The 10,681-nt window shown below is 41.5% G+C and overlaps 1 protein-coding gene across 1 annotated transcript; it reads left to right on the forward strand.

The window, feature by feature from the left end:
- The first annotated feature begins 4,939 nt into the window (after positions 1-4,939).
- Positions 4,940-9,649, forward strand: LOC134223052 (uncharacterized protein K02A2.6-like). The gene is made up of 4 exons (XM_062702189.1): positions 4,940-5,074; positions 5,159-6,412; positions 6,492-8,345; positions 8,411-9,649. The coding sequence occupies exons 2-4, from the start codon at positions 5,177-5,179 to the stop codon at positions 9,647-9,649; spliced, it is 4,329 nt and encodes a 1,442-aa protein (XP_062558173.1). The 5' UTR covers positions 4,940-5,074; positions 5,159-5,176.
- The last annotated feature ends 1,032 nt before the right edge of the window (positions 9,650-10,681 follow it).

Raw genomic sequence — 10,681 nt, forward strand, 5'->3', positions numbered from 1 at the left:
AGGCATAGCTCGACTTACTTCATCATCTTCAAAATATTGAACTACTATTTCTTTTGTCTCATCTGTTAATGCAGTACTAGACCTAGTGATTTTGGTTGAAAGACAGTTATTCTTCAATTGTTTTGCCTCTTTTACTGTATTTCTATTGATTTTGAACTCATCAATGGCATCCTGAATAGACCACGAACTTGGCAGCATCGACAAAATCAATGATTATTCTTTCCTTGTCGTGGCTGCATTCGAGAACCTTTCCTGCATATTTATAATTACCTCATCGTAGTCTGTATTTTCCACATCATCAGGTCCTAATTTGAAGAGGTTTCTTCGTACAGCTTCGTTTATTTCACGGTATTTTTTCTCCGGGTAATAAACGTAGTCCATCTTACTCCATTTAATCGGAGTCACTTTTATCCCAGCTATGCCCTCGTTAAAGCGTTCGATGTTGACCTTTTGGATACACTCATCTTCCGATTGATTTGTTGAAACAGATTTCGCTGATGGTACGGTAGCAAGGCTCTCAGCACTTGATACTTCTGGTAATTCCTCAGTTGTTGTCGGTACATCTGGCAATTCCTCAGTTGTTGTCGTTTTCGAACTTCTTGCGCTCTGCTCAATCGATGATATACAGATTGCTCTTTTGTCAACGTTTAGACGACAGGACGTGCTTGCATGCGTAAATTTGCATTCAATGTGGACTTTGTAGCATAACCAACCAGTCGCTTTCAGTTTATCTATGGTGCTTTTGGTGAGAACTCTTTTGAACACTTTTTTTTTCATCAAACGGCCTACAACAGTTGAGAAAGCGGCTACTCATGTTGTTCTTTATATTCCACTAAACAAAATCTAAATTTTTCGTGAGTATTGTCATGGTATGTACCTATCATGCATTTGTTGTTGTTGAAGATACCCGTTTCCTCCCGATCATAAAGTCTATTCTCTAAGAGGTATATTTTTTGCAGCTAAACTATAGACGTATACGTGTATATAAATCTTTGATTTTGCAGCTTTTGTCTTAAAAATAACATTTCTGATATGTTTCTTATTATCAACAGGTTTCGAAACTATTAAAAGAATTTTTCGCCACTCGCGTACAATGAAAATTATGACATTATCAATACTTTTGATCACAACACTGGATCGTGTCTAAGTTTCTTATAGATGCTATGAATAATTAAATCAAAATATCATGAAAACAACTTGTTTAAATCACGCAAAGCCCTTAACAATAAAATCTGCATCAAACTGCAATTCTCGAAATAACTTACACGGAATTTTTTTTTTTACTAAATGTGAAAATTGTGAAATGTTTGAAATGTCATAACTTTTTTGTTTATTAGTTTACCATCACCAAATTTTTATGGTAGAGAGCTAATGTAATGGACCGTTCTCCCTAAAAAAAATACGTTCTTTAAAAAATAGGGTTCTGAGATATTTGAGTTTTTGTGACAAAAATGATATTTTTAAAGGTAAAAAAAATTTTTTTTTTGCGCATTTTCTTAAGAACTATCATTTAGTTGTCTAACTTTGCTGAAAAAATCATAACAATCGAACATTCCGTTTTTGCTGTGCAGCTTTTTAAATATTTTTGAACCATTTTCACATACACCCTTTTGAAAAGTTAGCCGTGACTCCATATGAAGATTTGGTATCGAAAAATGACGATTTAGATGAAATTGAAAAACTGTGCAAAGTTTCAGATATTTTCGAAATGGTCGCTCAGGATCGACTGGCATGCCTCCGTGGAATGCCTCGTAACTGGGTAATATGAATTAAAATTGCTTCCATCTTCAAAAATGTAACGTTTTTCGAAAATATGTTTCACTGGTCAAAACGCCCCAGTGTAGGCAGGACGATATGCCCTTACCAACTGGACACAAGAACGGCGAGCTTGCAGAAGTTGCTTTCAAATTATATGGAAACTTTTCAATTGTTTAAACCTGCTTAATTAGACATATGTTGTTTTTTTAATGTGAAGCGCATGAGCTTTATTTCGCGTTATCTGTAATATTTTTCTATAACTACCCACGGGCAATGCGATTGCGACTTCCTGGACTTCCAAATAACACAAAGTTTGCATAAATTGCGTTGAAAAGTAAACAGTTATAATAGGTTTTCCCTTAGGGGCATATTATACCGTCTTACCCTACTTTATCTGCCAGGTTGAAGTAACCGAGATGTTAGTCACGCGAGCAGAAACGACATTAGCAATCTTACAGGGCACTGCACGTGCAGTTTGCTAGGAAAAATTCCTCTAAGTCTTGACGTTTACTGGGCTTGTTTTTTGATTTGACCTTGATTTGGACTTAGAGAACATCAATCAAATTCCAATGAAGGTGTGATTGAATAAGAGCAACATGTTACCCACATTTTTAGCACAACGCATAACAAAGCGCTCGTAAGTCCGAGGTCTTGATTGAGGCCTCTCTTCCACGACGTCACAAGTACGAATCTGGTGTAAGCGGATTTATTTTTTGAATTCTCAACGCTGCCATCAGACCTCTAGACTGTCGGTGAGAGATATGACCAATTCTCACTTGAAGGTACATACTAAGCAGTCATACCAGCTATTTTGGCGCAATTGATAAAGTTACAATTTGGTATAAATCCCTAAAACTGGTTATTTGCGGGAGAAACGACCAATCAGTATGAACAATGTCTTGACTTGATATTTAATCTGAAACATTAATGATTTAATTAGAAAATTCCTCCAGCAACTCAATGGGATATTCTACCTAGTTCTTTTTTGGAAAATTCCACTACATATTCCGTATAGAATTATCCTTTGAATATTCATCTTGACTTCCTCCAGAAATTCATGAGGAATTTGCTCCATAGATGCTTATGAACTTTATTAAGAAATTTCCTCGAAAATTTCTTCAGAACTTCTTTCGGAAGTTCCTAAAGGAGTAACTTCGGAAGTTCCCCCAGCAAATCTTTTGAAAATTCCTCGTCGCATTCCTTCGAAATTTCTTTGGGAATTTCGTCGGAAATTCCCCCAGATGTTGCTTATGAACTTACTTCAGGGATTGTCTCGGAAATTCCTTTAAGAATTCTGTCGGAAGTATCTCAAGCAGTTAGGTCTGAAATTCCTTCTAAAACTCCCACTAGAATTCCTCAGAAAACTCATTCAGTGATTCATTCCTAACGTCTTCCAGGAATTCCGTTGGGTATTTCCTCCCATTTCCTCGAAAACTTCCTCAATAACTTCATCATAAATTTTTCAATATTTTTTTCAAAATTTCTCCAGAAAATCTTTCGGAAAATCCTCCCGAAATTACTTGTAAAATTCCTCCACGATTTTTTTTTGCAAATTCCTCTAGAAGGAATTGCTTCAGAAACTCCTCCAGGAATGCTATCGATAGTTCCCCATAGAGTAGCTTCGGAAATTGCCTCAAAAGTTCGTTTTGTAATTCCTCTGGAAATTCCTTAAGGTACTCCTTGGAAAATTCCTCCATGGATTCCATCCTAAATTCTTCCAGAAATTCCTTTGGAAATTCCTCCAGCAATTCTTTTAGAATTTCAAAACTCCCAGAATTTTTACCTTATAAAATCGTTTTGGAATTTTTTGGAAATTCTTTCAGGAGTTCCTTAAAAAAATCCTTCAAGTATTACAACGGAAATTCCTCCAGATGTTGCTTATGATCTACGCAAAAAGTCTCCTTCTAAATTTGTGTAGAGTAAGCCAACTACATATGTTACTATCCTATATTATATACTCGACTAGCTCACTGGGTACATATGAACCTGACTGGGTTCACATACAAGGCTCCAGTCACAGTCAGTCAGTGCAAGCCGAGCGGTCACTCAGGTAAGCAGTGTATCTAGAACTATCCCCACACAGTGGGTGATTTCCTGGTACAGTTTGAGGCTACACATTTTGGCGACCGTGACAGGACAGGAAATCACCCACTGTGTATCTATAATATAAGAATTGCAAAGGTGGATATCAATGGTTCCACATGGTTACATTGAAAAATGGAAAATATGGGGATGTATAGATGAGCACCCCAATAAACTGCGTGTTTTGAGGACCGCAAGATGGGAAACCATGGATATTCCAATAGTTAGTAAGCGTATATGTACATTTGTGAGTTTTGAGGACCACAGAATGAATAGGGCGTGTTTTGAGGACCGCTGTAGCATGGAAGTTGCGTGTTTTGAGGACCGCAAGCCATGGAATGGGCGCGTCTTGAGGACCGCTGTGACATGGAAGTTGCGTGTTTTGAGGACCGCAAGCCATAGAAAGGGCGCGTCTTGAGGACCGCAAGCCATGGAAATGGCGCGTCTTGAAGACCGCATATATTGGCAAGATTGTGGCATGCTAAGAAGGCTGCAACTGGAGGATGCGTGTTTTGAGGACCGCAAATCGGAAAAAAAAAAGTCTGGAGGACGGTATATGTTGGATACATGTGTACTCATAGTGAGCCGGAATGGACACACATTTGATTTATCTTGATATGCGTGCATGGAGGATCGCATGTTGAAAAAAAAAACAGAATTGTCTCTGACAGGAAAACAAGTATATAATTCACATATGAGTACGAGCTGGAAAAAGGCAAAATCTTCGATTGTTTGGAATGCCAGAAAGTCGTGTTGAGAGGTTCATTCAGAGAGCATAATAAGTTAGAGAGAGAGATACTGATTTGCAGCGTTATATTTGTTCTCGTAGCCGACAAACGGAAAGCTAATACGAACTTCACTGGGCCAAACGAGTGAGCGTGCTTTGTGTCTCGCTCATCCCTGCTGACACGAAGCTGTTGAAATATTTCGCTTTATATACGTCTTAGATATGCACACATACTAATACAAGCGGAAACGGAAGAAGTAGGAAATTGTACACACACACAGTAGCATTGTGCAAATGGATTTTGAAGGTGAACATTTGTGTGCGTGCTATAGCAGCAGTAGAAGCGCGAAAATTTAATTTCGCATCACATTCGGACAAGTCGTCACACTTCAACAGTTTCTGTTACGAAGGAAAGTTCATAGTGACTTGAAAGTTTGAACTACAAAACAGTGATCAGTGATTTATCGAAATACTGCTAACGATCTGTACTCAATCTTACACACCAAGGTAATTTGTTACAATAAATTAAAGTGGTTTATACAAAGCATAGCACCGTATTTGCGATAAACATAGTTTTATTTCTGCTAATAGAAGCCACACGTATCCAAAATGTCCGGCGCGGGAAAATACGTTCGTGCGCCACACCGCACATCGTTGAGTGAAAACGGAGACTCTTCTGATGATGAAGTACAAACTGGACAGTTTGTACGTGCTCCTCTTGTCCATTCGCCTATGGCCGACCAATCATATACCGATGACGAATATGCTCACTATTCATACGCTCCGGACTACAAAGAAAAGCTGGAAGCGCGGGTGCTAGAACTAGAGAACGTTATTAATGAGCTTAAGGCTAAGCAACGTACTTCACGAGAAGAACCTACGGCTGGTGAGAAAAGCTCACCGACCATCCCATACATTGCACCATTGATCGAACCGACGCCTTCCGTTTCATCCACCAGTGGTGGAACCGTGCGATGGGATAACATTAAACCATTTCCGAAAAATGTACCGGCTACCAAAATGTGGGAAGCATGGATCCGCTTCTTGGAAGACTTCGAGATTGCGGTGTCACTTTCGAACCTCAAGAATCCGAAGCGGCGTGTCGAACTTCTCCTACTATCCATGGGTGATGAGTTGAAAAGTATTGTGCGTGCGGCGAAGCTAAGACCCGCCAGTGATGATGATGACTGCTACAACCAATTGGTTAAGAACATCGACCAATACCTCAAGGCCTTGACGGATCCGGCAGCAGAACACGAGGATTTCTCCAAAATGTGTCAGGAAGAGGGCGAATCTGCGGTGAAATTTCATGCTCGGCTGACAGAGAAGGTGCTGCTATGTGACTATAGCCCGATGGACCAGGAGCGGTTCGTTCGCACGCAACTCTTGAGGGGTCTCCGGAATCAGGAAGTAAAGAAAACGGCACGCACATACGGTCATGATTCCAACACGATAGTTCAAGCAGCGACACGAGCTGAAGCGTTCCAATCCGAAGTTTCGATTTCTGGATGCGAGCCGAATGTCCTGGCGGTAAGCAGCAAAAGGTTCTGGAACATGCAAGGTCAGCGCAAACGACAGTCAGCAATTCATCAGGCATCGGGAAGTTCCACGAAGAATTTCAAGTATGAACGGTCATCAGCTAACCAGGAGAATGTAAGCCGTCGTTACAGATGTCCCAGATGCTACAGGCTTAGTCATAGAGGTGGAGTATGTCCAGCCCTGAGTAAAACATGCAACTCTTGCGGCCAGCGAGGGCATTTCGCTGTAGCATGCCGAGTGGACCGTGTAAATACGCTGAAGGACAAATCTCCAGAAATTCCTGTAGAAGAAGATCAAAAAGAACAGGTAAAATAGTAATCATGTAAAATATACAAATGAATAAAGCGGTTTTTATTGGACTATTCATTTTGCGTTCTTTTTATAGTTTGTCAATGCTCTATCCCTCCAAGACGTTCTCGTGGACTGTCGCGTCGGTTCGTCGACCCCGATCAAATTTCTTATTGATAGCGGAGCGGATGTGAACGTTATAGGAGGTACAGACTGGCATAAGTTAGAGATGCAAGTTGGATTGGGAACAGCTTCAGTTTTGCGAATACCAGTTTCTAAGTACACCGATATACGAGCTTATGCATCGGACAAGCCCATGCAGGTAAAATGCTGTTTCCGTGCTAAGATAGAAGCAATAGGATTGACGAAGCCAGTTGTTATGGCTGATTTTCTAGTTGTAGCAGATGGTAGAAGGTCTTTGCTGGGTAGAGCTACGGCTAGCGATATGGAGCTTTTGAAAGTTGGCGGAATGGTCAACACCTGCGAGCAATTGTCTGTGTTTCCAAAAGTACCTGGCGTAAAAGTCAGGTTTAGTATCGATCATACTATTCCGCCAGTTCGAAATGCCTATTACAATATCCCAGCCGCCTATCGCGAGGAAGCTCGTCGGCGACTCAAACAAATGGAAACAAGAGGGATTATTGAAAGAGTAAATACGGCTCCACTATGGATCAGTGGCATGTCCGCTGTGCCGAAGGGCAAGACCGACTTCCGTTTAGTGGTAAATATGAGGGCGCCTAACAAAGCCATCAAACGGGAGTATTTTCGGTTACCGCTCATAGATGAGATGAAAGTGAAGTTGCATGGAGCTAGATTTTTCAGTAAGCTCGATTTATCAGATGCATTCTATCATCTCGAACTGAGTGAAGAATCGCGTGAACTGACTACATTCCTGTCAGAGAACGGGATGTACCGCTTTACACGCCTAATGTTTGGCGTGAATTGCGCACCAGAGGTGTTCCAACGTGAGATGACACGCATTCTGAAGGACGTTGAGAATAAAATAATATATATTGATGACATACTACTATTTGCGGATACTCTTGAACATCTTAGAACAACAGTGGCCCATGTGTTGAAAACGCTAAGGTCTAATAACCTTACTCTCAATACGTCAAAGTGCGAGTTTGATTGTTCACGACTCAGCTTCTTAGGACACGAAGTCAGCGAGGAAGGTTTCAATATCGAGGCATCAAAGGTGAAAGATATCCGGAGTTTTCGACACCCCACTACGTCTTCGGAGTTACGGAGTTTTCTCGGACTCGCGTCGTTTGTAAGTCCGTATATCAAAAACTTTGCTGAAATAACTGCTCCCCTGTGGTCGGTGTCTACAGCACTGAAATGGAGTTGGGGAGATGAGCAGAAAAACGCTTTCGAGCTGGTAAAGCAACGTATTATTGATTCGACTACGTCTTTGGGATTCTTTTCGGAGTCAGAGAAAACTATATTATATACCGATGCATCTCCGAACGCATTAGGCGCTGTATTGGTTCAGGAGGATGACGAAGGGAAATCACGGATAATCAGTTTCGCCTCCAAATCTTTAACAGCAACTGAGAAAAAATACGCACAAAACCAGCGCGAGGCACTAAGTGCAGTATGGGCAGTGGAGCATTTCTCCTACTTTTTGCTGGGCAGGTATTTCATCCTGCGGACAGATGCTCAGGGAATGACGTTTATTTTAAGTAGAACACGAGAGGAATCTAAAAGAGCACTAACAAGAGCCGATGGTTGGGCTTTACGTCTCAGTCCGTACAACTATGATGTTGAGTATATTAAAGGTAATAATAATATAGCGGACCCATCATCGAGGCTATACTGCGGGAAAGACGATGCATTCAATGAAGAGCTAAGCCCATGGGAAGTCTGTCACTTGGGACCACGCAGCATTGAATTCCTAACTGAAAGTGAAATTCGAGAATACATGGTGAAAGACGACAACTTGATACAGGTAAATCATATTGGTTAATATAATTAAAACTGACGGTATTCCAAACATTTTCGTCCATAATGTAGGTAGTTCGTGCCATGGAAACGCAGACGTGGCCAAAGAAACTAATGAGATTCAAGTCCATTGCAAATGACTTAGTTTTCGTCGACGGAATACTAGTGAAAAACGGTTGCATCGTTATACCTCAAGGCCTTCGGCAAAAAACCTTGGAAATAGCTCACGCAGGTCATCCTCTAGAAGCTAAACTAAAAAGCATTCTACGTAGGCGCGTATGGTGGCCGGGAATGGCTGCTGACGCAGAAAACTGGGTCAAGACATGTGCTATTTGCGCCGTGAATGGCCGCCCAGAAAGGCCGCCCCCAATGCAAAGGGCTTTTGCCCCAAAGAGCGTATGGGAAACTATCGCAATTGACTTTAACGGGCCATATCAAAAGTTGGGAGGAATATCGATCCTGGTCATAATCGACCTCAGGTCTAGATATGCGATTGCTCGTCCAGTCAAGTCAACGAAATTTGAGTATACCAGAGCGGTGTTGGACTCTGTATTTGAGAGGGAAGGTTTCCCCAGGGCCATAAAGTCGGATAATGGTCCACCATTCAATGGCGAAGACTATGCCAAATATTGTTCCGAGCGTGGTATACAAACAGTATTCTCAACACCATTCTACCCGCAGCAAAACGGTTTGGTGGAAGGTTTTATGAAAAACATAAATAAAGCTATGTCTGCCGCATTGTCAACAGAAGCAAACTTCCAAAAAGAATTGCAAGCAGCTGTACAGGCATACAATGCAGCAGATCACAGTATTACAAAAATGCCGCCAGAGGAAGTTTTGGTTGGTCGGAAAATTAAGCGCGGTTTACCGCTTCTGAACTACGGTAGGACAGCTCATGACGAACAGTTATTGGATGATAGAGATCGTGAGGCTAAACTACATTCGAAGCGAAGAGAAGACGCTCGTCGTGGAGCTAAGGAAAGTAAAGTGAAACCGGGGGATACCGTTATTGTAGAACGCCAAACACGCGCTAAAGGTGAAAGCCGATTCAGCTCCAAGCGGTACACCGTGATGGAAGAACGTAATGGTCATTTGGTCCTATGTGATGAGGACGGACAGCAGCTCAAGCGTCACGTTTCGCAAACCAAAAGAGTCCGGGACTGGCGCAGAACCGATTCGTCGGAAACTCCAAGACAGGATTCTGAATCCATACGTCCTGCTGGAGAGGATCACCGCGAACGACCGCAGCGGGAAAAGCGACTTCCTTCTTACCTGTCCGAGTATGCCCTAATGGTAGAACAGACAAAATAGAACAAAATAAGCGCAATATAGTAATTGTTTTTGTTCTAATTTAATATATTTTGTTTCATTTATTCAACATACCTATTTTAACATCGAATTTTCCAATTGTGTTCTTCATACAAAACTATACGACATGATTATTTCTTGACTATTCTTGAGTTCAACTTGCGTCCAATTTGCTGGGTTTTACTTGAAGGAATGAGCTCTTCGTCAAGTGGAAAATCCCTCAGGCTACCTAGTTTTTTTTGAATAATTGATATTATTAAATCAGTGTTAAGAATTTTTAAACCGGAGAAAGAGGAGGATGTGTAGAGTAAGCCAACTACATATGTTACTATCCTATATTATATACTCGACTAGCTCACTGGGTACATATGAACCTGACTGGGTTCACATACAAGGCTCCAGTCACAGTCAGTCAGTGCAAGCCGAGCGGTCACTCAGGTAAGCAGTGTATCTAGAACTATCCCCACACAGTGGGTGATTTCCTGGTACAGTTTGAGGCTACACAAAATTCAGGAGGAATTCCTCTTCAAATGCCTGGAGGATTTACCCTCCGATTTCTTGAAAGACTCCCCCTCCAAAATTTCCTCTAAATTCACGAAGGAATTTCCTTTCGAATTCCTGAATAAAATCTCCTCCGATTTCCCGGAGGAAATGCCCTACGAATTCCCGGAAGTGTGCTCCCAGGGACTACCGGAGGAATTGCTTTCTGAATTTCCAGACGATTATCTCCTGAATTCCCGGATTTACTCATCGAATTCCTGGAGGTACTCACCTCCGAAATCTTAGAGAAATTTACCCCGAATTCCAGGACAATTCCCCTCTGAATACCCAAAAGTATTCCCCTCCGAATTTCCGGAGGAATTGTTCTCCGAAATCCATGAGGAATTCCCCTCAAAATTTCCATTCAAATTTCCGGAGCGATTCCACTTCGATCTCTTGGAAGTATATCTTTTAAAACTCCTGGAGGAATTTTTCTCCAAATTCCCGGAAAATGCTCGAAAAAATTGCCTTCCGAGTTCCTGCAGAAACTCCCGA

Source organism: Armigeres subalbatus, chromosome 3, assembly GCF_024139115.2.
Source record: "Armigeres subalbatus isolate Guangzhou_Male chromosome 3, GZ_Asu_2, whole genome shotgun sequence".
Taxonomy (NCBI): domain Eukaryota; kingdom Metazoa; phylum Arthropoda; class Insecta; order Diptera; family Culicidae; genus Armigeres; species Armigeres subalbatus.

Coding starts and splice junctions, on each gene's coding strand:
- LOC134223052 (XM_062702189.1), top strand. CDS start 5,177: ATGTCCGGCGCGGGAAAATACGTTCGTGCGCCACACCGCACATCGTTG. Junction 6,413..6,491: donor AAGAAGATCAAAAAGAACAG/GTAAAATAGTAA, acceptor TTCTTTTTATAG/TTTGTCAATGCTCTATCCCT. Junction 8,346..8,410: donor AAGACGACAACTTGATACAG/GTAAATCATATT, acceptor TCCATAATGTAG/GTAGTTCGTGCCATGGAAAC.